The 27,605-nt window shown below is 30.6% G+C and overlaps 4 protein-coding genes across 4 annotated transcripts; 3 read left to right on the top strand and 1 right to left on the bottom strand.

The window, feature by feature from the left end:
- Nucleotides 1-756: 756 nt before the first annotated feature.
- UQCR-6.4 (Ubiquinol-cytochrome c reductase 6.4 kDa subunit) lies at nt 757-2,199 on the bottom strand. Its single transcript, XM_080154399.1, has 3 exons — nt 2,061-2,199; nt 1,566-1,650; nt 757-1,062 (listed from the first exon to the last, which is right to left on the bottom strand). Exons 1-3 carry the CDS (start codon nt 2,125-2,127, stop codon nt 1,029-1,031), a joined length of 186 nt encoding a protein of 61 aa, XP_080010525.1. The 5' UTR covers nt 2,128-2,199; the 3' UTR covers nt 757-1,028.
- A 1,382-nt stretch (nt 2,200-3,581) lies between these two features.
- LOC145314483 (phospholipid phosphatase 1-like) lies at nt 3,582-7,941 on the top strand. Its single transcript, XM_080154400.1, has 5 exons — nt 3,582-3,792; nt 4,270-4,449; nt 4,637-5,032; nt 5,705-5,833; nt 6,332-7,941. Exons 1-5 carry the CDS (start codon nt 3,779-3,781, stop codon nt 6,609-6,611), a joined length of 999 nt encoding a protein of 332 aa, XP_080010526.1. The 5' UTR covers nt 3,582-3,778; the 3' UTR covers nt 6,612-7,941.
- A 1,706-nt stretch (nt 7,942-9,647) lies between these two features.
- LOC145314485 (dnaJ homolog subfamily C member 5-like) lies at nt 9,648-15,973 on the top strand. The gene is made up of 6 exons (XM_080154402.1): nt 9,648-11,209; nt 12,121-12,184; nt 12,377-12,508; nt 12,973-13,083; nt 13,625-13,720; nt 14,262-15,973. Exons 1-6 carry the CDS (start codon nt 11,043-11,045, stop codon nt 14,499-14,501), a joined length of 810 nt encoding a protein of 269 aa, XP_080010528.1. The 5' UTR covers nt 9,648-11,042; the 3' UTR covers nt 14,502-15,973.
- Nucleotides 15,974-18,455: 2,482 nt separating this feature from the next.
- Nucleotides 18,456-26,012, top strand: LOC145314484 (protein NDRG3-like). Its single transcript, XM_080154401.1, has 12 exons — nt 18,456-18,628; nt 19,013-19,100; nt 19,509-19,569; nt 20,003-20,072; nt 20,791-20,861; nt 21,436-21,526; nt 21,908-22,010; nt 22,445-22,572; nt 23,478-23,554; nt 24,018-24,101; nt 25,104-25,160; nt 25,586-26,012. The coding sequence occupies exons 1-12, from the start codon at nt 18,547-18,549 to the stop codon at nt 25,655-25,657; spliced, it is 984 nt and encodes a 327-aa protein (XP_080010527.1). The 5' UTR covers nt 18,456-18,546; the 3' UTR covers nt 25,658-26,012.
- Nucleotides 26,013-27,605: the final 1,593 nt, after the last annotated feature.

Genomic DNA, 27,605 nt, shown 5'->3' on the forward strand with positions numbered 1-27,605 from the left:
CCCCCCCCCCCCCCCTAGTTTTTTCTCACCAAGTAGGGGGGAAAATGAAAAAATATTTAAAGAACTCTATATTTTATTTATTTTAACCCTCCTACCACACATTCTTTTAGTTTTTTTTACCAAGGAGGGGGGGGGGAATGGAAAAATTGTTTTCAGTTTTCTTAATTTTTACATTTTTTCCCCCTCCAACCACTAATTTTTTATTTCCACCCCCCCCCCCCTGAGCCGGGGATCCCATGTAGAATATACACCCCTGCATGATGTAAAGCAAAAAAGTGTTTCAAAAAGTTGATTCCTACGTAATTTAGGACAGATTTGTCCTAAAAATAGCCAAAAACAGCTTTTTTAATAGACCTACCAAGGATTACGCATGCAAAATTTCAGATCGAAATTCAAATTCTAAGTACCATTTACACATTGATTACGAGATGGTTGCATTAACCCCCCTCCCCCTAAATTCGAAGGTATCACAAAAACTATACGTGGTTTTCACCTGTCGTTGGGGGGCAACAAATAGTAAAATTGACGACCTTTCCAGAGGCCCACCCAAATATTATCCAAGATCTATTTCACTTGTTAGTTATACCTTATTCTTGTAACATTTTTAAAACTTTTCTGACCGACCAAGATGATTTAATATAGAGAAAAGTATGAAGTAATATAATGATTAGGGCATGTTGTGTTATTTATGTGCAAGTTCATGAGTACTTAAAGAAAATTGGTAAAAATATACTTACACCCATTTTACAATATTAATCTGAAACAAAGGTAAAATAACAAACTTTAATTTTCTATTTTTTATTTTAAAACAAGGTTTTACATTTTACACGATAATACTTTTATTCCGAAAATATATTTGACTAAAACCGAACATGAAGTACTTCTTTGTTTTTTGGTGTTGAAGTTGAATATGTTGAAAACATTATTAATTGTAATATAGTAAAACATTGAATAAATAAAGCGCAGATGACAGATTCTACATATATAACTACGAATTTAAATTGTTTTCAAGGTGTTGTGTGAATTTTCTACAAGTCTCTCTCCTTCTCCTCTCCGTATTGTCTGAAATATAAAGTAGATTAAAATTGCTTGCTAACATACATATTACACACCTCTATAAATTACTATATTCTGATTTGAGTAAATGAGATTTATTCTCTGGTAATTTTTAAATCAATCTAATATTAATATTTAAATATTATCTCACTAGGTAACCAAGTTTCAATTTAGAAGATTTGGATAAAAAGTAGAGCTGTTAGCGAAATAACTCTATAATCGAACCTTCAAATGTCTTAGTAATTCTAAGTACAGGATCCAATTACCAATTATATAATTTTTTTTCGAGTCTAAACCCTATGTCACTCCTACAATAAAATCTGATATTGTCCTACTTAGTGATATGCTTATTTTTTTATAAAAAAAATGCCTTCCTTGTTCGAAGTCTTGCGAACTCTTTATTTACTTTATGAATGAAAATACAAGTAGGATAGACATTTCTTTTAAAATTTTTAATTCTTCAGAATAGATTACTGGTGTTTCTAGACTAATAATTCTTTGTTCCTTACCTATTGTAAATAGGAAGGTACTGGAGCAGATCCCTTCCCTTCCATTGGTTGGTTAGGATCAGGACAAAGACACCAGCAGAAGCGCCTAAAACAAATAATAATGAAACTTTTGCGCGCAGCTACCAATGCAACATAAATACCGTAATTGAAAATAAGAAAATATAACGACCTATTGACAAATCTTTTTGAATATGTAATACAACTGATATAAGACATAAAAAAATCGTGATCATGGATATATTTTCTGTTTATTAAGACAATTTTACCGTGTCACAAACTGTACCTTGTTCATAACAATTCCCTCATATTTTTTTAAGATAATCATTTTTAGTCTTGTTTGAATCGATATTCCTCCATAAGTATTTCATTGAAGGTCAGACTGTCTATCAAATCAAATACGCTTTTGATCTTTCGATATATTCGAAATGGTCTACACAAAGCTAACGTAGAGTAATATAATAACAAAATTAATTTTAATCCTTAATGAATACTAACCCCAAGTGGCGAGACCAGGAGCATAGGACTTCAGCATGGTAATGTGCTTGGGACCAATAGGAATCATCTTTAATTTAGGAAGTATTCGCCTCTGAAAAATTAAATGGTTAGGTTGATATATATAGGATTTAATGAAGTATGAAATTTTAGTTTGAGAAATAAATTACAAATTTCGATAAAATAATCTGAAAAAATTGTAAAACATCAAGGAAACATAGCAATACATTAGATAATCTCTTAAATAAAACTAGTATATAATCATTAAACTAGGCCTAAATGAGGCCTTCAATACAAGCTGACAAATATAAGTCTTTCCTCTTAGACATGTTTCACCATTTTACTTTGCTTACAAATGGATTGATTGAGAAAGACTGCCATAAACAGGGATCAATTTCCCACAAAAAAATATTTGATTAAAAATAAAAATTTCATTTATTATATTGTGATAGTTTTCCAATAAAAATAAACATTTAAATAAATTCAAAAATGCAAAAATTTTGTTGTTTATATTTACCCCTGGTAATTTCGCCATTTTAAGCGCATTTGCCGCGCTAAACTTTTAACTCTATTTGGAAGATTTTTAATATTTCTAAAATATTTTTTTTAAATTTGGCATTTGAATGAAAAAAAAATCTATTTTTAAGTAAAAAGAATTTTAAATCTAAAATGCTATGTATATTTTTCTCTCTTTTAAGTAATATAGATTATCATGCAAAGTTGTAAATTTGATTAGGATGTCGGTTGTAAAGGGCTAAATCAATGCATTTTTATTTGTTCTTTTTAGGACACTGCAAGACAAGCCCACTTTTATTGATAAAATTTTTTGGGCCTGAAAATGATTCATTCATAATTCAAAGAAAGTGAAATTTATGTAAAAAAATATTTAAGTAATGGCGTTAATTAGAATTATTTATGATAATATTTTGAAATCATATATCTATGAACGTTAATGTTCTTGTATTTTTAAGAATGTGTGTAATAAACAAAAATTTAAAAATGAACACATGTAGTTTTACGTATTCTGAGATAGTACATTATAGGCCGGTGAACAAAAGCAATAAATGTTTAAAACCTTATCTTTCTCTAGTTCAGATCGACTAATTCGTCAGCTATTATATAATATAATCAATATCCATGTGTTTATATATATATGAGTAAAAAGAATTATTTTTAGAGTGATTGAAATAAAATTACTTTGTGTCAAGTCAACAAGGACAATTAGGCCTAGAAATAGAGCAGCTATATTAACATTATGTACAATGAAGTATTACATACTTTTTTTTAGAAGGCCTATATATATAATTAATTTGACGCACATAGGATTGGGCAAAAGTTCCTTCTATACTTGGTTTTAATTTAGTCATGCCACATGAAGGACTATTGGGAACTCAATATCAAAACTACAAATGAGTTGATTGATAAGGATTGAATAGATTGATAAAATTTTTGTAATGTAAAAGTTATCAAGAACGTTGAAGTTTTGTTATCTTTTAATTGATTAAATTAGTAATTATTTTTCAGAAGCTTTTAAAATCAATAAAACAAAGAATGAAACGGTGATAGAAGTACATTGTGATAGTGAATGTAACAACAAAAGAATATATAAAGTTAACTTGAAGTACCTAAATGTTTTGTGATAATTAAATGAAAACAAAATGGCAAAGTAATGCTGTTAAGTTGGACAGTAAATGTCTCTGTTGTCCCGCCAATGATCTGATATGCCTAATTTTAGGTAAATATTCATTTTTATTAGATAATTTGCATTAAGAAAATATTTATAGTACAGGGTTTTTTTTTTATAATCCTCTTGAATTTAATAGATTATTTCATGCTAATTTGGAAAAACCTCATTTTTTTTTCTTCTAAACAATAGCCATAGACCTTTATGTTTTTTATTTATATAATCTTATAGACATCTAGAATACCAAAATCAAATAAAAAAATCAAAATATTTATTTCAGTCAACATATTAAAACACAATTATATGGTACGAATATTTACATAGGTATATTGTTTATATAGTTTATATATAACCCAAAATTGCGTAAGTTCTCTGCTAAAAGTTGCCTAGAACACTTTTCTAGTTCGTGCCGAGTTACTCTATAAATATTTTTTTGTTCAATATCTCAATCAAACGTTAGGTACCAATGTATAATATCTGTTTATTTTATATAGAAAGAACTTTTAACATCTTTTCTATAAAATTCAGGTCATCATATGAATTAGTGTCAGTAGAAGAAACCGACCTTACACAGAAACCTGTCAACATGGGAGACCAAACTTGTCAAGTAGTGTTGCTGAAAGGCCTACTACAAGTAGTATGCCTGATTGGCTTGCTGATGCCTATGGCCTATATTTATGTATTCACACAAGACTATGAACCTTTCCACAGGAAATTATATTTTCACATAGATTTTTAAATAAAAAGAATAAAGAAGTGTTAGTAATGGGTATCTAAGCATTTATCTTAACTAGTAGTTGAGTTTATATTTGTCCTCTCCATTTCTTATTATATATAACTAGAAAAGTACTTAATAGAAGATGATTTATAGTTTTGTCAAAATATACAACTATTTCAGAGGATTTTTCTGTGATGATCAGAATTTAAAACATCCATACATGGCACAAACAGTTCCTATAAGCCTGTGCATCGCCATTTGGGCAGCTATTTCAATATTTCTTATTCTACTTATTGAATCATTGCGTTCTTATGTAGAGAGAGATAGAGAAGGTCCTATTAAGAACAATAGAACACCCTGGATTGCCATAGAGTTATACAGACACTTTGGATACTTCCTTCTGGGGTGTATCAGCTGTTTGTTGTTTACAGAAATCGCCAAGTATACAATTGGACGGTTGCGGCCGCATTACCTGACTATTTGTGATCCTGATTTCACGGATGAATTGTGTAAAGATCCTAATAATTCAGAATATTCAAGATTTGTCACAAATGATGAGAAGACTATTTGCAGGTAAACAGTTGGGGTATTGTTGGTATCGAGACATCGTCTCTTAAGGGGCGTATTTTCACAGTAACTTTTCTCCTATTTCTAGCTCCTGCATGGGCAAGCATTAACATTTACCTTACCTAACCTAAAATAACTTATCAAAAGCTACGGCGAAAATACGACGTAATGCCCCTTAAGAGGCGACGTCACGAAACCGTCAATAACAAACAGTTGTTGTTGTATTGACAAAAAAGTGTTCTCATGTATAGGGATGTAATACAATCAAAGGATAGGTATAAGAGATAGCTTTTTTATTATTACCTTACCAATACCCTAGTATGGCAGGTGTCTTTCTTTCATACACTCTAATGAATGGTAACCAAACAATAAGGTGTTGGTGAATATAAAACCATAGCATCTTTTTAATTCTATTGGTAGACTCGAAGCGTTCTAGTATGTCGATGATAAAATAGTTTCAAATAAATCATAATGTATTTTTATGGAAAAGGGTGAACTTTTTCCGCCCTTAGTTAGTTGTCTTAAAATATTTTATAGTTTTTAAACATATATGTATTATTTTGATATACTTAATTAAAACAAAATTAAAAGCAGAAACAATTCTTTTTTAAACAAAAGATTTTATTAACAATTTAATTTTAAAACTTTAATTAGTACCTACCTATTGTATTTGTATAGAATGGGAGATGGAGTATACAACGAACATCAATTGAAAGAAGCGAGACTATCCTTTCTATCCGGACATTCTTCATTCTCATTTTTCTGTGGAACATTCCTCATTGTATACTTGCAGTCTAGATTAAACAGGTCAGAACAGGAGAAATTATATATATATTCAAATAAAAATTATACTTTTGCTTATGCTATAAGGAGGACAATTTGTCAGGGATCTAAAGGAATAAGACAATGGCTGATTAATTGATATACATTCCTAATGATGATAAACAAAATACCCCTTCTGTAGATTACAATTAATGGTTGAAACCCGACTAATGAACCAACCAACCAATCAAAATTAAATTAAATTCAATTAAAAGTTGTTAAGCCGACTAATAAGAAAACGTTATCATAATACTTTGGGAACTAATGTAATATACAGCCCCATGTCCCCTCCATCCCTGACAATTCATGCTTTTTACAAGTAGCGCAGCAATACTGAGAATATTATAGACTACACAGAGACTGTAAAACTTAGAAAGACACAAAAATATTAAACATCAAAAGATTCTAAGTACATATACAAAAGTTAAAGAGTAGCTTCACTATAATAGAGTATAATTTCTTATAAATAAATACAAAACTTAGGTTCCCCAAATCCTCACATCTGGGAATCCAAGCCTGTGTGCGATCCTTGAAGATTGCCCGACCCTTCGTCCAGTTCGGCCTGATAATCCTGGCCTTCTGGATATCATTGACAAGAATCAGTGACTATTTCCACCATCCCATGGATGTGGTGACGGGTGCCCTGGTCGGCGTACTGTTTGCCTGTGTCACACTGGTGGTCATAGCTGACATATTCAACAAGCCATCCACGTTCAGATGTGAACGCAAAGAAAATCTGCCAACGGTGACCCAAAGGAATTAATGATTGGTGTATTTTCATCTTTATTTTTTGTACTTTTTCTGCATTTATAAAAGGAGTTGGAAAATATCCTGAAAAACTAAAAAGCAAAAAAATGTTCATCACTTAAATAGGTATTTTAGAATCCTTGATGTCTATTTTTCTGTATCTCGGAATCGAATGTATAGCAAGATCTCGAAACGGCCCACAATTTTAAATGGAGTTATAAATAAGGACATTTGGCTTTGCTATGTCAATCCTATAACTTACATATGGCCCAAAGAAAAAAATAACCCTACACTAAATTTAAAAATATTTGAGAATATATTTAAGTAAACTTATTAGTATTTATTTATATATTTAACTTGTTTGATTCAAGAAATTTTTTCTGTCCTTACATTTAATAGATACATCGTAATAACATTTTTATGCACTTCTAAGCTCTGTGATAGATATACATGTATATATTTTTAATATTCTATTTTTAATAAGAGCTATGCTTTGAATATCCGCATTGTAGAGATTTTCTTTCATATCTTATGATTTATATTATACGCACATTTTTAGTAGTGCAGTTATTCTTTAATTGGGGTCGATTGGGGTCTAAGTAACAGACTTTACTCAGTCTCTGTATTGATGATTACTTAAATTACTTTTTATGCACGCTTTCATAGAGACAAAATTGTAATTGTAAGATATAAATATTTCATTCAATTACTGTTTTAGTTATGTAATTATAGACTAAAAATTCTACCAACCTAATATTTAGCACGTTCGGGTATTTAATTTTCTTATATCAATCATATATCATATATTATTAATATCTCAAATAAGATATATTTTAAACTTATAAGCACTTTAACAAAGCACACGATTTTGCACGGTTTTTACAGCACAATTTTCTAAGGTCATATTGAATGATTTCTTACGAGACAATTGAAAACTTTAGATACTTTTATCGCCGGATGAACAACTAAATTACCCCTTCAATTAATTTAAAGATGTATATCTAGCCCTGCGGGAGGCTCTAATACTACAGAGCCTTCATACTTAATCTAAACAGCCAACAAAAAAAACTTTCCAAATAAGATTTCTTAAAAATGTAATTTAGCTGTCGGGGATACAAATGTTCTTCTGGCGATATAAGGGAAATATATATTTTGCAAATACACCACACAATATTGTAATCAGGGGTGAGGCGAACAGCCGTCCAAGATCCAGGTTAGCAAATCCAAGTAATGACATACCACTGGCATCCCAGGAACATCTGGATTACATAGACGAAGAGGCACAAAGCAACCGGGGGAAAAATACAAGGATTTAAATTCGGAGATTTTTGTTTAAAGAAGTTTGAAAAAAATACCTAAAATATAATGCCATTGTTAAATGTTGTTCGAAAAAATGTCATGCATTACTTTCAATAGGTATTAGAGAAAGTTTGCAAAACATTTTTAGCTTTTTTAGGCTTTTCATATGGCAATTTTTCCCCCTGCCTTTTTCACATACTTTGTGTCTTAACTTTCCTCAAATTGTAGAGCATCTACGCTACTGTTAAAAGAAAACATAATGCTTTCATGTATTAGGATATGATTTTCCTAATAGTTGTACTAATATTCAGCGTATGCTTCTAACAACAAATATGCCTCATAACCTGATATTTAAATATTAGTAGCTATATAATAATAAGTACAAGTTTAACGAAATATAATGTAATGTTAATTAAAAACAAGTGTAAGTATTAAATTAATGTTATTAAAATCAAGAGGGCACATACTATTGATATTATTAATATCAATTGTATTAAATTGAATTGAATTTTTTTTTTTGTCAATTTATGTAACGCATCTTGTATATATCTTATACTCGTTTTTATTTTTATTAATGCTTGCTTAGGCTAGTCATACACTAGGAGAGGTAAAAATCGTCAAAAATGCCTATTTTGAGTGTATTAAGACGATCATTTTTAATGTTTTTTTTCATACTTTTTCAATGCAATCGTAACGCATGATTTCACTGCTTAATTAGATTAACTTATGATGTAATATATTGTTTAATTAACAGACAAAATTAGTTTGTTGTCATTTTTTATTTGATTGTCTTTTAATATTGTATTTGAATTGCTATTTCTTAAGAATGGAAGTACTTATCACAATTTTTTAATTTAAACGTTTTCATGGAACCTTCATTTTTATCTTATTAAGAGGTAAAAGCGTCACAAGTAATAAGATATTTCTTCAACTTGCATCATTAGAATGCTATATATATATTTTTTTTATAAATGATTTGTATTAAAGTAGTTTTGATTAGGTTAATAAGTACCTGTTAAAATTAATACCTAACAATTTTAGGTAAAAGTACTATAAACGTCATCAGTCATCATACAAGTTCTAAAAACCGATCATGATAAAATTCTAAAGATTTTAGGAAGGGTGGTTATTTCTTACTAAATTCTATTGTGTGTTATCAATCCCCATTTCCGTCTTTTTTTTATCAACATAAAGCAAGAAACTTACCTCCTCCCATTTTTAAAGAAGGTCAAGCCGTTGCTTTTAGTATTTTGAAATATTCTTGCTTATACAAGAATAACTATGTGCATACGTAGTGCAGCAATAAAAAAACTACATTTTAAATGAGTAATACTTAAAAAGTATTGTATAATGTGTAATATCTTTAGATGTTTTAGGGAAGCTTCACATAGGCTTTTTCATTTTTAGATTCAAGATTTTGGTTTTAGGCTATTTTTTCCGCCCCCTTCTTATGCACTCCATTTTATACATAGCCCATAGATGTTAGGTGCGCAGAGTCAAAGTTAGACGGTGCTAATAAAGCTATAGAGTAGTTGCGCATCAGATAACAACATTGTGAATAAAAGCGTGTGAGTCAGTCAATGTACATTTGTTATCTTTTTAGTTTCCGATTTTACATTTGGAAATATGTTTCTTTATCTTTTGTTATGGTGACTATTTTGTAATGTTATCTTTTCTAAATCACTTGTAACATTCAAGAAACTATTATTTTTGTGAACATATAAGGAGGAAGGGATATTTCAATTGAAGAAAAAGTCGCTATACTTTCCTAACTTTTTTGATTATAAGAATGCAAAATACTGTGCACTAGCGTTCTAAAAACCAATGTTATTTTTCCAAATAATCTGAAATGGTTTAGTTTATTTTCATTAAATGAACTATCTCTCCCTTTTAAAACATAAGATGCTTAAAATAAAATTACTCGACTAAACACAACGCCAAAATGTATTTTTATCTGAAGAAAGTACTTATTATTGATATAATACCAGTGATTTTGTTAACATTTAAACAGCTTTATATGTGCCTTTCAAAATAATGTTAAAATAAAGTTATTTAAATTTGATTTTAAATATGATCTAGGGAATTTTTGTTTTTATTTGTCCTGAAAATGTTCATATTAAGTTTCAAAACACCTGGGATACAAGGATATGTAAATAAAAGATAAATTAATCATCTACTCAATGTATTTTTAAAAAATAGGGTAGAGTTTTGAAAATTTGAATAAATTATAATAATATAAAACTTCCTTGCTTTTAATATTAACCAACTATCAAAGGCATAGTTTTGGATCTAAGAGTAAAATTAATTTTAAGATTAATTTATCTATTCTTTTTCCATCACAGCAAGAAAAATTTGAGAAAGCTTAAATTGAACTTATCAAATTTGTCCTGCTAAGTCTATGTTCTGACTTATGAAAATTTGTATCTTTTATATAACGCACTTTATAAATTCTAGACTAAAAAAAGTTTTGTATATTTTTTATATTACACAAACCAAAAAAGTATTTTTTTAGAAAAAGAGTTACCAATTTTTTTATTTTGTTACTAAAGAAAAGCTTTAACACTAATAATGTACATCTATTTTAAATATTTAACAATTTACTAACTTATTTCACTATTATAACTGTTTTTTAATGTGTCTAAATATTCTTATTAAAATGTTATACTCTCAATAGTTTAAAAATCCGCCAACTATAACTGAAAAAAATCACCAAAGTCAGTTAAAAAAAAATCAACAGAGAATTACATTTGAAAATATAATTTAATGAAAAATAAAACAGGGACGACAAATATTTAATTGCAGATATTATCAAATAATGACTTTTTCAAAAGCGGTTCTGAAATAATAAATATATTGAATTGTGGTTTTATAGAAATTGCCCTCGGAAAACGTTATTAAAAATTAGTAGATTATTTCCTTTTTTAACTGGTCCTTTGGTTTCTCAGGGCCAGCATAAAAGGATTGTTTTCTAACATTTCTTATTTCCGTATACGAGGTCAACTGTTCATCAAATTAAACTGGCAAAATGTTGTGTAATTCTATTTTTAACCACCTTAATGTACAACAATATCTGTATCTAAATCTTTATCTGCTCTAATATTTTTTTTATAATTTAAAGTGCTTGTTAATATTAATAAAAACAAAGTTCATGTTAAAATTGCATTTTTCAGATTTATTTAGCCTGAAAATTGGGGGCGAACGCATAATGGGTGAACCTGACTTGGAGGCGGGCCAGGGCCTGAAAGACGGCGAGGGGGCGGAGTCACAGAGGCGGGGATCGAGGGGAGGTAGAGGACCAGGCAGTGAATTATCCAGGTAGGGAAAAAGATGTGATGGAGATAACTCGAAATCTGTTAGCTTTTGTTAGGAACACAGATCTATACTATAGATGTATATACCGACGACTACCTCCCTTCCTTTTCCAAAGACCTCTTTCGTCAGCTTCTAAATTATTTTCTGCTACTTGGCTGTGTTAATAATAGCGACACAATTGGTTGATTTTCAATGACCCAATAGAAAGGTTGCACAATTTGGTTGGGATAGGGGAGATACAGTTATTTAACCGTTTCTCCCTCTAGTGTTTTACTCTAATGGTTGGGATAACATTCCTTACTTAATCCTGATTACATGGACCCTTTTAATTTCCAATTCAGGCTTTGTATTAGGTATAGAAAATAATAGTACTAAACAAGATCAGTATCTTCAGCGTAAAAATACTGTCATATTATGTCTTCCATTTACATAACCCTGAATAAAAATCTAAGTTTACTCCAGAAGGAAATTTTACATCTTAGGTTTACATTTAAAAAGAGAATTTTCAAGTTTTATTTTTCTGAAATGAAGTTGCAACTTTGCAAGTCTTAACTTTGTTTTACTTAGAACTTTATATCAGGGAGGAGGGATAGGTTAATGGAAAATTAAAAACTTTGTTTTTTAGAATTGAAACCAAAACATTATTTTAAGTATTTTTTCGACTAATTCTTGCAGCTTTGATTTTTATTTACTTCACTAAGTATTAATATTTTTTAGCACCTAAAAAAAAACTTTAAATCTAGGGTGAGATAAAAAAAAATCAGTGAAATCTTAAAACACTGTGACTTAATAAAACAAAATTTTAAATGAAGTTTCAATGAAGATGATTTCCATTTTGTATTATGGGACGGACAAATTACAATTAAAGAAACCTTAGCCTTGAACAACTTTTATTTATATATTTTTATTTTTAGGCTTTCTCGATCAGGAAACAGTTTATATGAATTATTAGATTTACCCAAAGCATCAACACAACAGGTATGTACAACTATAATAGTAGCGCAGCCATAGACGTCCAAGGGGGGGGGGGGGTAAATGGTTGATTACCCCCCCCCAAAAAAAAAAAATTTGGATTTTCAATTTCCCCTCCCCCAAAATAAAAAAAATGCCTCTATGAAATAAAGATTACTCCCCCCCCCAAAATGAGCTTTTATTTTTGTTCTCTTAAAGGAAATCAAAAAGAAGTACAGACGGTTAGCACTGAAATACCATCCTGACAAGAACCCAGACAATGCGGAGGCGGAGGAAATGTTCAAGAAGATCAACCAGGCTAACTCAATCCTTACAGATGAAAATAAGCGCAGGAATGTTACCTATTATAATTGACTTTGGATTCATAATTCGCGCATTTTTTTCTTATGGGAGGATTTCAGGAGGGTATAATATACACTAAAGGTATATTATGCACAAGATTATTTTTTCCCCTAGTTTCCCCTCTCCACATTAGTTTTTTCCATGGAAAATTGTTTTCAGTACTCTTTATTTTATTAATTTTTTTATTCCCTTCTCCATATTTTCTTGTTTTTCCCCAAGGAGGGGGAAAATGGAAAAAATGTTTTACGGGTTAGGTACTCTTTATTTTTTTCACCTTCACATATTCACCACTCCCCTCCCTTTCACCTTTAGCAGGGGATCCCTTGCAGAATATAATATACCAATGGAAGATTTTTTTGGTAAGGAAGAAACAGCTTCTTGCTTAATGAAACTTGATTTTTTAAAATTGTATCCATCGATTAAGAGTCAATTATAAAAGACCATAACTATTTAGGATTTACGACCAGTACGGGTCTTTTGGCATTTACGTTACAGAACAGATGGGCACAGAAAACGAGAGTGTTCTCAAGATATTAAATATGTTGAATTCTGTCTGGTTTAATGTAAGTTAATCAGAGATCTAAATGAACAAGACAATGGCCAATAAATTGATGTACACCTCAATGATGATACCATTTAAATGAACCAACCAATTAAAATTCAATAAGAGTCTCCAAGTTTTTTTTTATTTATAGCGTAGCTATTCTATAACTATATTACCTCGCTAGCTAAAATTTCTTATTGTATATTAAATTGAGCTATCTATATAATAGCATTGTGTTGTTTTCAGTGATTTATTAATATTACCTACAAAAAAATTCCTTTTTTTTCTTTTAAATATTTAAGCAATGCTCTCTAGTGGTGCTCCACCTACCTATGTATATATTTCATCTGAATAAAAACTATGTTGTTTCATTCAAACACTTTCCTATCATATGAAATAATACTTTGTTGGTTGATTAATACCTAACAATAACTTTTTTAAGGTTCGGCCGTAGTTTAAAATACCTACCTACTAAATGGGACCAAAGTTCTAGAATTGTAAATCATTAAAAAAATCTTAATCATCGGGGTAAGTATAATAACAATCATATTATATTTTAGATATTAGCTTGTTGTTGCTTCTTACTGAGTGGCTGTTGTTTCTCCTGCTGTCTTTGCTGTTGTTGTTGCTGTTGCTGTGGTAAATGTGCTCCCAAGGTATAAAAGATAGATAGATAATTTCTCTTGTTGTTGTGGTAAATGTGCTCCCAATGTTTAGTAAATAGATAGATATTTTCTCTTGTTGTTGCTGTGGTAAATGTGCTCCAAAGGTATAGTAGATATACTTTTTCTTGTTTTTGCTTTGGTAAATGTGCTCCCAAGGTATTGTAGATAGATAGTTTATCTTGTTGTTGTTGCTGTTGTAAATGTGCTCCCAAGGTATAATAGATAGATAGATATTTTCTCTAGCTGTTATTTTGCTACCGATGAACCAATATCGTTCTCCTGTACAATTTTGCTTCTCATAGGTTCTTGGAAGATCTATAACTACTATTCGTGAGGGTAACACTACTCTCCCAATAGAAATCGTCCCCTAGAAAAATGAGCAATTATCTGAAGCAACTATTCATCTTTGTATAAAACGACCAAGCTATATATTGTTTTATTCACTTCTTTAAGAGGTGTGAGTATGCTCTGTCTTTGACCTATTTTAAATTTATATCTTTCACTCCATGTATATACCTATATATCTACTCAGGAGATGGATGATGAACACCCAGATTTGGACGACCTTGCCGGAGAGGATGAAGAGGACGGAACTGACGGAGAACCAATTGTCAACAAACAACCAGCTGCGGCTTCGAACGGCTCTCCATCCAACGGCAGGCTAAGTCCGTCGTCGGGTGCGACGGTGAACGGATACGGGTCAACGGACCAGCACATACCGACTGATAGGACTTCGCCCATACCGTTGGCGACAGTGGAGAGTGAAAAATAAGGTTTTTGTTTGGCGCCATTTCTTGTTCGTTCCCGCCTTTTTTTCTTGTTGATTTTAGACATTTTGAAGCTTGGATGGCAATCTAAAAAATTATATTCAAGTCAGATGAAAATATTCCCAGTTGTTTTTTAGATTTTTTTATTAACTACCTATTTGACAATTTTGTCATATATGTGATACATTATGCTAATAATGTTATTCCGAGAGAAAAAAGTGGACCTAATCTAGGAAACATGACATTAACAACTAAATTAATATGATTTTATTCCTTTTATTCTGATTTTAATACAATTATAACTTGTAAATCCAATGTTGCAAATACAAAAAATATTTCTATTACCTAAAGCTTTATTATCAAATTTTTAATTAACTAATATTTATAATGTTAATATTTTTTATCCTATTCTTCATATGACTAAAAAACATAGACAATACAGGACGTTTTCATTTTTTAAAGAAAGTTGTGATTATCTTTTTTTATAATTCTAAGACAAAACTCAGAATTAAGGAATGGGACAATGGAAATGTTGACTATTACGGCTTGAAAAATATGGATGAAAGATAATTTATTCACCGTTGTCCTACTCCTACCTGAAACAACTTAATTAAGGCAATCATGTAAAAAAAGAATTCTGATATTATTACTCGATCATGAAATTATAACAAAGCATGAATAAAATATGGATTTTTTTCTTCTATTGCACACCAATAAAGTTAATGGTGTGCCTTTGATTCTGCAAATTTTCATATCCTCCAATGTATTTCATATTTGCAAAAGTGTATCAGAGATAAATGGACAGTTTGCGCTTTAGCATTAATTCAAGGCTCTGGCGATTTGATATGATAAATTTGGCGGAATTAATGGCACACCTAAATAAACAGAAATAAAGATACTAAATTTAATAGTTGAAAGAAAATGACAATAATTTGAGAAAGTTAAGTTGAATTCGCTAAAACGGCGTATTTTGGCGGTTTCCTCATATCGCTTATGAATCACAGTCAAACTTTTAGAAAGAAAAACCTTTTTTTATAATGACTATTTCAAGGTATATGGGACCTTATGGTTGAATCCCCTGCAGGGTCGAAAAAAATGTTATTTTTCTTCAAAGATTGGGCTGGGGTTCCATTTATTTATTTATATGTTTGACTGAAAGAACCCACATTTTCCAGTTTAGCTATACTTTTTTTCAGTATCTTTATTAATGTTTCAACTTCTAAATGCATTTTAAGTACATTGTGAAATTATCATAGTACTATTATTTTTTTATTTCATCTATCATGATCATTCAAAACTTTTTAGTAGATTAATTATAACATTACATTAAAGAAAATACTTTAAAATCAGCCAACATTCCAAAATTCTAAAAGATTTGATTTTTATGTCAACAAAATCAATTTTGACACGTTTGATAATTTAAGTATTGAGCCCTCCACTCCCCTTAGAGATGAGTGAATTGATATTTTGAAACAAAGAATGAAGAATATATTATACAATATTGTCAAATATTTCTTATTTTCCTTTAGCCTGCCTGGATTGATTTTTGCAATGAATTTCTGTAGAATTATGAACAGAGAATCTAAATTTCTAGGTCAACCTTTGCATTTTCTTGTTAAGTCAAGTTATATCAGGGATATGTCTATGGAAGTATATTAATTTATTAAAGCATACTTTTATTCAAGAGTTTAAAACTCTGTATTCAAAGCTTAGGCTTAATGGAAAGGTTTATATATGCTTTCAAAGAATAAAGCAAAGGACAATACTTTAAGCTTCTCCAAGACAACTACTATTTGAATATCATTTACTATTCTCTTTTTTCTCTGATATTAATATACAGGGTTATACACTAGTAAAATATTTTGTAAGATAATGAATTATAAGAAATCTTATATTTTAAAGGAACCATTATAATCATGTCATATTCGGCTTTTCATAATCTCTTAACTAGTTTTTTTCTATTAAAGTTTAAATAATTATAAAAGGAAAAAAATACTTTCCAATTCTTGTACTTTTCATATTTCCTACATTTTTTACAAAAAATATTAAGTTGTGATTTTATACAAAAGTACAGACATTATTCATGAAAAAATGTTGTTGTGTTTTTGAGATTATTTTTGTGAGTTAATAGTACAATATTTTTGAAGATTTTTTATTAACTATCTTGCACAAAGTTTCCTTTAGGAAAAACTTTTTAGTTTTAATATTTCCGCCAGTCAAAATTAATCACTATGAGACAATATGCATTGTTTTTTTTTATTTTCAATAAAGGGGTAGTTGCATGAAGTGCATTTAAGCTTGAATTTATTGAACTGCATATTTTTTTATGTTCAATAAAAAAAACTACATCAATAGGACATATATTTGAAAGATAGCTATTTATTGTAACACAAAATTATATATGTTAGATGGCATTTTTGTAGCTTATGCTTACAATCAAACTTTTTAAATGCACCTCATGCAACTATCCCTTTGAAATGTCGGAAAGGCAAGAGACAAAAAATTTCTTCTTCATAAAAATATCCTTTCCTTTCAAAAATCATAAAACTTTATCGGCATCTAAGATTTAAGTATTTAAGTATTAAAAGTATAAGTGACTACTATGAAAATGAAGAAAGGTTAAAAAAGGCCCCAATAGTCTAAAAGCAAAAATCTTTATCCAAATATTTTTTCCCTGAAAGACAATTAGTAGACATATAGGGGATTCTTTTGATTTCTAACTTTAACGTTTCAACGTTTTCAGATTTTGATCTTTTTGATATTGGGGAGTTTTCAGCCTTTAGCTACTTGTGACTGAATATAATACAAATCTAAGTTCAATATTTCAGTGCCTAACTTTTATATTTGTTTATCAGGGACTAAACATAATATAAAACACACGTATTACTAGCAGCGCAGCTACTCTTTAATTATATTTGGGAGTCCGTTCGACGGTCTATAAAAGATTGTTTAAAATTACAGTATCTTTTATAATTACTGGCTAAAATCTTAAAATATGAATTTCTAAAAAGAAATGTACTGCATATTTATTATCTTACTATTGATACGCTACTGATGGATATAGTTGTCATTGTTTATTACTTATAATCATGTTAATGGCCTAAATAGTTTTTGTCAATTTTATCTATCTATCTCCGTCCCTCAGTGTTTAGTTGTGTTTTTGTTCAATAAAGTGATAGATAAAAATAAGTTCCTTAAATACAATTTCAAGATGCATAAGTATTTGTTATTCAAAATAATAACTCAGTAATTTCTACAAATTAGTCATTTAAAAAATTTTTTGATCAAAATAAAGTCATTTCGCTATATGTTAGCTATTTAATACCTATTTTTATGCTACAAGCTTTTCTGTTAGAAAAAAATACGGTAGGAAATAAATTGAACTTTATAATATTCAAAGATATTTTTTTGATGGTGAAAAAAGGGCAGCAAAATAGTTTTCCTGACATAAGATATAATAATATTTGCTATCAATTTAACAATTTACTTATTATTTTTATCATAAATTAAATTCTAAGTGTTATATTAAAATTAGAATTATCAAATAAGTTTATTTTAATCATTTTATTATTATGTAAAATGTATATAATTTGATAAAGTATGAATTTTTCACCTTCCATTCTCATAATGTATGATATTCTATCATAAATGTTATTAAGAATAACTTATGGAAAAAGTTTAAGGTAATTTAACTCTGAAAATCTTTTTCTTTTTTTAAAAAAAGGCCTTCGAGCGGTAAGTTTTACTCTAATGACCACTTTCTGAATTTATTTTTTTCCGAGTTAATTTACCTTAAAAAATTGATGTTAATAAAATATAGTAAAAAAAATATTAATAGGTATAAATGGGTGAAATCTTTCTTTTTAAATTGGATCACCTATCCCCAGCCCTATCAGACTTTTTGTTTCTGGGGGTAATTGGGGGTATCATTGATGCTCCACTTTAAAACATTAGATTTCACCTAACAATCTTTACTGCGCTATTGAATATTATTATAATTGATTTCTATATCTTTCCAGAAACCAAAAAAACAGGAAAAAATCTGCAAAAATGCCAGCCCAAAATACTCTACAGAATGCCAACCCCCATGATCATGTTGAACTCAAGAATCTAGCCATTGTCGATCCTATTGGTAAGTTTGATTCATTGCAAACTACCGACAGCTTTAATGTCAAAAACACATCTTGCAGTGATTTATTTTAAGAAACCCCGCGATCTAAAGGGATATGACAATAACTGATAAATATATGTACATCCTCAATTATGATACTCAAAATTACAATCAAAACGTTTGGACACTTAACAAAATAAACTAACCTCAATAGCAGTCATCAAGGTTGAAAACGTTTCTATAAGACTTTAGGGATTAGTGTAATAAACACTAAACAGCCCAATGACTCCTCCCTCCCTGAAGAAATCCAGCAAATAAGGATTAGTTCAAGTGCTGTTGTAATAATTTCAGTTTTATGAATATAAAAATAAAAATTGGAACTAACAAGAATGATTATTTTCTTAGATCGGAGCCTGAGCAAAGAAAATACTTATGAGGAGACTCTTGTTCCAACCTCCTTTGGAAATATGCTTGTCGCCCACAAGGGAGAAGCGTAAGTTTAACTTAACATCCTTTTACTAGCGAAGTTGCTATTAGTTCAGGTTGTCCGTCCGTCAGTCTTGCTCTTTAAGGAATTTGTTATCCTTGTAAATAAATGAAGTTATCAGTGGTATGTTCATTAAAATGAAGTTGGGGAATGTATTTTTTTGTTGTTTTCTCAAATCATTTTTTAAAAAATTTCGGCTTACAACTTACGTACCATAAATACCACAATAAAAAGACCACATTAAAACTGTTTTTTTTTATATTAATAAAAAGCTACCTAGGTATCCTTTTTCTCATGTGTAAAATTGACATAGATAAAGCATTTTGAAAAAAGACCAATTTATTTCATTGGTAACTAGGATACAACGATTATTACTTATTTATTTACATTTTAATTTTATTTTCTTTATTTTAGAAAGAAGTGTGTGATTCTGACCTATCATGATCTTGGTCTCAATTACATCTCAAACTTCCAGGTAGAGTTTATAAAAAGTGTTATAGTGTTACCCACAAGCTAATATTCGCTTTAACATTGTTTTTGATATTTTGAAATATAGTAGGTAATCCTATATATCCTTACAAAATAAACCTTTAGTGACAAATAACCCAAATAATAAAAATTATAAGTTTAATACCTACTTGTAATATTTTTGTCAGAATTGAACATGATTCACAAAATTTCTAAATCATTCCAAAACAGGTGATGCATGTTTCAAGCAGCTAATATAATTGTATGAAATATACGTGTATTTTTAAAATACTCCCTTTTTGCAAAGTGGTGGAATAACACATACATTTAACGCAGCTATATCGAAAAATAGTCCTATTTTTATTCTAAAGTTACCTTAATTCCTCTCTTTTATTTTTTGCTCTGATGTATCCAGTAATGATACAAATTTTATGTTTAAGGCATTTTTCAATTATCCTGAGATGAAAGAGATTGCTGACAACTTCTCTGTCTATCATCTGAATGCTCCAGGTAATGAAAAACAGGATGATAGAATAGAGCAGCCAAAGATTTTTTCCCCAGCAGAAAAAAAATATTTAATCACCTCCCCCCCATCAATCTAGCTCTTTTCCCAAAATAGGAGGAAAAATTATACACCCCTTCAAAGATTTAATAGATAAAATCAAGTTACGTAACAAAGTGAAATTACCTCTCAGATACTTAAACTAGGTATATTTAATTTATTTACGAGAGGATTTATAACAATATCTAAAGAAATTTGTAGATTGATTAATGGTTGATGAGTTACAACTATTCAGATCTTGACCTTCTTTTATGCCAAGGCACTCCCCCATCTCTGTAAAATAATGTTTTGTTAAGTCTTCAGTTCAGCTCCAATTTAAACTGTTTCAGATTTTCTTGTACAACGGGCACTCGATTTCAGGATCTAAAGGGATAAGACAATGACCGATAAATTGAAGTACATCCACAATGGTAATACACAAAATTACCCCTTCTGTAGATTACAATTGGTGGTTGAAATTTTTGGACACTCAAATTAATGAACCAACCAATCAAAATTAATAAAAAGTCCCCAAAGTTGTTAATCCAACGAATAAGAAACCGTTATTATAAAACCTTGTGGATTAGTGTAAACAGTCTAATGTTACTCCCTCTCTGGGACTTTTCTAAAACGATATTGTTACCTAACAGACAAACAAAAAACATCATGTTACTTTTGTTGTATCAGGACAACACGAAGATGCTGGAAGCCTAGGAGATGATTATGAGTATCCTACAATGGAACAGCTGGGAGAACAGGTTCGTATATCGGTTCCAGGACAAACGCAGGAATGACAAACGTCGGCGTGGACAAACGCAGGAGTGTCTAATATAGTTAGTCAAGTATTTCTATACAGGTTATGTTAGGTTAAGATATGAATACACATGTTAGGCATTTAAAAACCTATAATATGGTTTTGATTTGGTTAGGTTAGTGTTGTAAGGTCGCTGGTAAGTGTTCACTGCGATGTTTGTCCACTCCTACGTTTGTACTAGGACCCGAACATCTCTATAGAAGGATTGAAATTTAAGTAAACATAACTCTAACGAACGTTTAACCTCTTCTTCATAACTTCATATCTATAGCTTATTCCATAAAAATATCTTATAACAAGTGGGATGTATTATTTAATCATATTAATATTTCGGTTACAGATAAAATTAGATTGATAAACACTCCAGCGGTAACAGAACTCATCCCGTTCTATCCAGCTAGAAATTGGTGATAAGTAAAATGACATTTTGTTAACTGAACTTTTAGAAGTATGTAGGTACTTTTTCCATATTAATATACTTTTTAATATGTCTACATTACAATTATTTTCTTCTTTAGGTTCAAGAAGTTTTGAATCACTTCAACATTGTCAAGTACATCGGTGTTGGTGTTGGTCTGGGAGCTAATATTCTTGTCAGACATGCTCTAGGTGAGTCACAGTGTTGTTATAGATATTTTCAATTAAATATTTTTTGATATTCAGCAAGGGGACATTACACTGTTACCCAAAGATTCATAATGACTTAAATATTTTGGGCACTAAAATTTAACCATGACCATTTTATTAAATTTAGTTTTTAAAAAATATTTTTTTTTTGGGGGGGGGGGGGAATTTTTTCCTAGAGGCGATTTCTCTTGGGAGGGTGGTGGTATTTCCCCCAAAATAGTTATAAATCTTACTGGGACCTATGAGAAGCTACCCTGTAAAGGAGAACCCGATCGGTTCAGCGGTTAGCGACATCCTTCAAACACATATCCTGTTACTTTATTATAAGGATTTATTAGCCATTGAATTATCCATCTATTTCAGCGTATCCTGAACGTGTTGAATGTATGATGTTGATCAATACGTCAACCACAAAATCTGGCTGGTTGGAGTGGGGATACCAGAAGAGAAATGTCTCTCATCTCAGGTATACAAATATTTATCAGGGCTCGGCAGCCGCGTGTTAGCCAAAAAAAATCGTCAAATTAAAAATTAAAATTTAGCTTGATGTGGTAACCTGTTCTTAAACAGGCATTCCATCTTTTCAGAATTATTTTTTTGGCACACATGCGGATTTTAGCCCCTGTAGGGGATCTAACCCTGCTGGCCCAATCCATATGGGCCCATGGGGGTACTTTTTCTCTTTTCCTAATCCTACATTTAACAAGCATTAAAAATACTTTTTCTTCAAGAATATCTTGTATGGTAGGTACAAATGCGAAATGAAGGAAACCACCCAAAGAATTTATTCAAGATAGCTTTCCTTTTTTGTATTGAGTTATATTGCTGATTCGTATTCTGGGTCCAAAAAATTACGAATTCGGATTGCAACCCCTATTAAATATGATTACCTTTCCTTAGAACATCTGGAGTGACCCAGGCAGTTCTGGATTATCTTCTCTGGCATCATCTGGGACAGGACTACACGGAGAGAGCTCATGATCTCATCAATGTGTACACACATTATTTCAATGGTCATGTACAGCCAGGTATGTAATAGATAGATAGATACAATGATAGATAGATAAACAGGACTACACGGAAAGAGCCAATGACTTCATCAATGTCTACACTAGGGTTGGGCCGGATACTTTTTTGGCCGGATACCGGATACCGGATATCAGGCTGATTTTAAATGCCGGATATCCGGTATCCGGCCGGATATACGGCCAACGCCGGATATCCGGCAAATATCCGGTTATCCGGTCAAATTACCGGATATCCGGCCGGATAACCGGCTAAATTACCAGATATTAAAGTAGCAAAAAAAATTTATTAATAAACTTTTGAGATTTCATATATAAAATTTACATAAAGATAAACATATTCAAAAAATGTTCTTCTAGCTTCAATAATAAGAAAATTATAGCCATTTAAAATTTTAAAAAGCAGAGATTTTTGGTGTAAAATATAAAAAAAGTTATAGTCGGATATCCGGCCGGATAGTTTCAATATCCGGTATCCGGCCGGATATTGAAAATGGCCGGATATCCGGCCACACCGGATATCCGGCCCAACCCTAGTCTACACACATTATTTCAATGGTCATGTACAGCCAGGTATATAATAGATAGATAGATAAATACAATGATAGATAGATAAACAGGACTACACAGAGAGAGCTCATGATCTCATCAATGTGTACACACATTATTTCAATGGTCATGTACAGCCAGGTACACAATAGATAGATAGATAGATACAATGATAGATAGATAAACAGGACTACACAGAGAGAGCTCATGATCTCATCAATGTGTACACACATTATTTCAATGGTCATGTACAGCCAGGTACATAATAGCTTTCTGTGATCGACAAGGAACTTTGCGAGAATACCGAATTTCCTAGTAGTAAGGTAATTAAAATCATTTATATTTAAAAAAAAATTCAGGAAACATGGCCAAGTTGGTAGAACAGTACATCTGGAGGTCTGACATCCCTATGGATAGGGCCGGAGCTACTCTTGAGGTAGTGATTTACTTTTTTATTCCATTTTAGTACATTTTCTAATAAACTACAAGTAGGTACTAGGTATAGATAAATAAAACCAAACAACTACCTGGCCAAAGTAGTGGGGACCTTTTTCGTCTGCTAGCAAGTTGTTTTCTGCTCTTTTGTAGTGACTTCGCTGTGTTTATATATCCGACGCTATTGGCTGATTTTCAAAGACCGTATGTAGAGTTATATAGCTCGTGTCCCCCTTATTCTTTTACTTTAATCATTTTCCTTCAAATCATAGTTTAAGTTTTTAATAAAGTTTTTAGACTGTCAATTGAAATAAATTAAATATTCAACCTTTTTTTCTTTTTCGTATTAGATTTGTATTATACTATTGCTAACTATTACCATTCAACCATCACAAAAGGTTGCATTCCGACCAACGTAAAGGATTTGTAGTGTAGCTTCTCTACTGACAAGTGTATTTATTAAGATGCCAGTGTTGAACCTAGTCGGTATCCACTCCCCCCATATTGAAGATACAGTCACCACAAATGGTAAATTGGTTCCTTCAAAGGTATTAAACCATTCCTAATTATTTTTATTAAAAAGTAGAAAAACTTCTATCTTACAGTTTATCTGTAAGTAATACAAAGTGATATAAAGCTCAATATTATTAAGATTTAAAAATTCTGGAAAGCTTTCAAATAGTACTTGTTGGTTTTGAGTTTATTTAAGGGGGGGGGGGGGAGTTTGTACAGTTATAGGAAATGAAAATTCAGTATAAAATTTTGCCCTGGCCGTTTGGGCTTGTTTTTATAGTTATCAACCTAATTCTTTTTGTAAACTCTCTTATATGATTGGATCTACCTGTAAAACTTTGAAAATTGAATTTTGGGACTTTCCTTCTAGGGGGTAGTAGGGCAAAAGACCCCCATAAACACTAAAATTTAAGGTTATGAAGATATCGAGCTGATTTTTTAATGGAACCTTTTATTACATAGATGATTTGATTACCACCCCATATTTCATTTTTGCTCTTTACTTTTAAAGCTTTTGGGGAAAACCACACCCCCAAATACAAAATTTGTAAGTTTTGAGCTTACAAGCCCCTAGAAGTAAAGTGCAAAAATAAAATATGGGTTGGCTAATGAACTCATTTATGTAATAAAAGCTTCCATTTAAAAATCAGCTCGATATCTTAAAAAATAAGCTCTTAATTAAAAATTTTAGTGTTTGGGGGGTCTTTTGCACCACTAGCCCCTAGAAGGAAAGTCCCAAAATTCAATTTTCAAAGTTTTACAGGTAGATCCAATCATATAAGAGAGTTTACTAAAAGAATTAGGTTGATAACTATAAAAACAAGCCCAAACGGCAAGGGCAAAATTTGATACTAAATTTTCATTTCCTATAACTGTACAACCTCCCCCCCCCCCTAAATTACCAGTTTCCTAGATACTAAAGATGCCTTTAATCTTATCTGAAAAAAAATACTTTAACAAAAAATCATTCGGATATTATTACATTATTTTGTTCTTTAGCTGGGTTTGGTGAAAAAAAAATAAAATGTATTTTTTAGACAAACTGGATGAAGATCCAGGACGCTGCTATGGTTCTGGAAGAACAACCCGGAAAGGTAAATTATTCATTAATTTAACAAAAAAGAGGGGGTGGGTCAGTTTTTGATAGGCACTTTGAGTGGGAGCACAAGTTAACTATTTTACTTTGTTTCTCTTGAATTAAATCGATTGGAAAAGCCGCATCCAATCTTGTAATCAATCCAGAATAATTAATTTCTTATAACGTTTTTTTTTTAAACTAGCGACTACAACCAAAGTATCTAGGGGATCTATATTTGCAGGGGTAGAAAAAGGCAGAAAAATTGCCTAAAATACCTCAAGACTAAAGTCTAAAAATGAAATAGCCTTAAACTATTCTGGGGTCTATGTGAAGCCTCTCTAAAATGAAGAACTTAATCTATTACCATAGTAGTTATAGAAATCTTAAGCTACAGACAAAAAACCTTACTACTTTATAGGTATAATAAGATATTTTTTTCAGGTGGTTGAGGCATTCAGATTATTCCTGCAAGGCCAGGGATATTGTCTAAAAATAAGAAAACTATCCCTCTAATTTCAAAATGAACCTTTTCATCAACCCCCCCCCCCCCCCCCCTTGGAACCTAGTTCATTTTTACAATATGTATGAATATTACATCCCATTATTAATATATGATTGTTAAATAAAATATCTTTATTATACAGCCGTCGCTTAATTTCTTAATAATTTTCACTATCAGGGATAAGGAAGGCGTAATCTTTACATAAAATTTTTGGTTGCGTGTTCCTTATCACTTTGATTACATTAAATGCAAAATACTCAATTTTGTCTTTCACTAAATCAGCCCAACTACTTAGATTAGATACAACAAAAAAAACACCAAATAAAATAATAAATAGTAAGCAAAGCTGTATAATTTTCAAATAATGGATTGCTAGTCAAATACATTTTATTAATAATTTTCTGTACCACATTTAATGAATTAAAGAAGCACAAGCTTATCATAAATAACTTTGTATGGTAATGTGAAAATGGGGGTTTGCCAGCCGCAAGTAGACCTTTAAAATTCTTAAAACCAGTCATAATCAGCGAATGGACGGTTTTTTCCTTGCCATATTAAACAAAATAATGATTTGAAGTAAATCGGACGATTCTTTTTCACATTATCAAACAAATTTAGCCTGTAGTCACTATCGTAGTAACAGTAAAAAAAATACAATAATAACAATGTACAGTAAATCATATAAAATACAGTAAATGTAGTGATCTTAGAATAGCCAAAAACCTGGATTTTAAATGCTTTTAATGTTTGATCCCTATAAATGTTTAATAGCAAGAAAAGGAGTAATTATTTTTGTCAATGTTTCTTCTTAAAAAATGAAATTATAATCAAAAAACATTTCAAAGGGGGGAGGCGTATGTGCCACTTTTTCAAACCAAAAGTAAAACGTGCATGATCTCAGCCCATAAAAGAGTTACAGCTTTAAAATTAGGCACAGCATTTGCTTTTGTGAAGAACAATATGGAACTGGGAAGAAACGGCGGTGGAATCGCCGCTCTCGCCGAAAACCGTCGTTACCCGCCGAAATTTTGTAAGCCTTTTTTTTCGCCAAATTGGACAGTTCTCAATCATCCGAAAAAAAAACTTTTTTCCTCTCATAAAAATTTTCCTTCATTTTTTCACGTGACACTTCAAATATTTCAATATTTAAAAAAAAGTTTTTCTCAGATAATTTAAAATTGTCTATTATGGCGAGAAAAAGCAAAAAAAAATTGGCGAGAAACGGCGGTTTTCGCCGGTTCCGCCGCTGTTTCTTCACAGTTCCACATTGTTCTCCACAAAAGCAACTGCTGTGCCGAATTTTATAGCTGTAACTCTTTTATGGGCTGAGATCATGCGCGTTTTGCTTTTGGTTTCAAAAAGTGGCACATCCGCCTCCCCCCTTTTTTATTCTTTATTAATTATAAAATAATGTTTTAAAGGGATCACTTTATAAAGCTTTTTCGTACAAAATAATCTCGAAACTTTAAAATGATCTCTTCTTTGTTTTAGTTAATGCAGCTAAAAAAAAGTCTCAATGTAATAGTAGTTTTGGCTATAATATTGTTTTGTTAAAATTGTTCATTAATGTTATGTTTTTTTTACTTATTTTAGTACTTATTGTTTTGTTTTTAGGAACCCTTTTTAAAATCCTTTGCATTTTTTCATCACATCATTTAAAAATGAAATATGTTTGTAAATTTTTTTTGATAAGATACTTGCTTAAGCTTATTAGGTTGGAAAATGTTTTCTTGTCTGTCAAAATACAAAATACAATGAACTTTCTTCCTTTTTTGTTGTTGAAAAGTTGATTTTTCAAGAGCATTAATGGTAATATCGTGAAATTTTAATTCTACAATCTGGCAAAAAAGACTTTGGGTAGAGAGAAGAAAGATTTTCAACTTCCATGGGCTTTTTAAAAATGTCTTCAAAATTGTTTACAATCATATTTTTAATCATCATATTTTCTCATAAACCCTT

The sequence above is a fragment of the Acartia tonsa genome, chromosome 3 (genome assembly GCF_053477335.1).
Source record: "Acartia tonsa isolate MP-2025a chromosome 3, ASM5347733v1, whole genome shotgun sequence".
NCBI classification, from domain to species: Eukaryota; Metazoa; Arthropoda; class Copepoda; order Calanoida; family Acartiidae; genus Acartia; species Acartia tonsa.

Bases quoted from the DNA above. Each gene is read 5' to 3' on its own strand.
- UQCR-6.4 (XM_080154399.1), bottom strand. From the start codon at position 2,127: ATGATTCCTATTGGTCCCAAGCACATTACCATGCTGAAGTCCTATGCT. The intron at 1,651-2,060 runs GTTAGTATTCAT...TATTTGTTTTAG, and splicing joins TCCTGGTCTCGCCACTTGGG to GCGCTTCTGCTGGTGTCTTT. The intron at 1,063-1,565 runs GTAAGGAACAAA...TTTATATTTCAG, and splicing joins TACCTTCCTATTTACAATAG to ACAATACGGAGAGGAGAAGG.
- LOC145314483 (XM_080154400.1), top strand. The intron at 4,450-4,636 runs CAGGAAATTATA...ATACAACTATTT, and splicing joins CAAGACTATGAACCTTTCCA to CAGAGGATTTTTCTGTGATG. The intron at 5,033-5,704 runs GTAAACAGTTGG...GTATTTGTATAG, and splicing joins GATGAGAAGACTATTTGCAG to AATGGGAGATGGAGTATACA.
- LOC145314485 (XM_080154402.1), top strand. From the start codon at position 11,043: ATGTTAAAATTGCATTTTTCAGATTTATTTAGCCTGAAAATTGGGGGC. The intron at 12,185-12,376 runs GTATGTACAACT...GTTCTCTTAAAG, and splicing joins CCAAAGCATCAACACAACAG to GAAATCAAAAAGAAGTACAG. The intron at 13,084-13,624 runs GTAAGTTAATCA...ATTATATTTTAG, and splicing joins TGAATTCTGTCTGGTTTAAT to ATATTAGCTTGTTGTTGCTT.
- LOC145314484 (XM_080154401.1), top strand. From the start codon at position 18,547: ATGCCAGCCCAAAATACTCTACAGAATGCCAACCCCCATGATCATGTT. The intron at 21,527-21,907 runs GTGAGTCACAGT...CATCTATTTCAG, and splicing joins TCTTGTCAGACATGCTCTAG to CGTATCCTGAACGTGTTGAA. The intron at 22,011-22,444 runs GTATACAAATAT...ACCTTTCCTTAG, and splicing joins AGAAATGTCTCTCATCTCAG to AACATCTGGAGTGACCCAGG.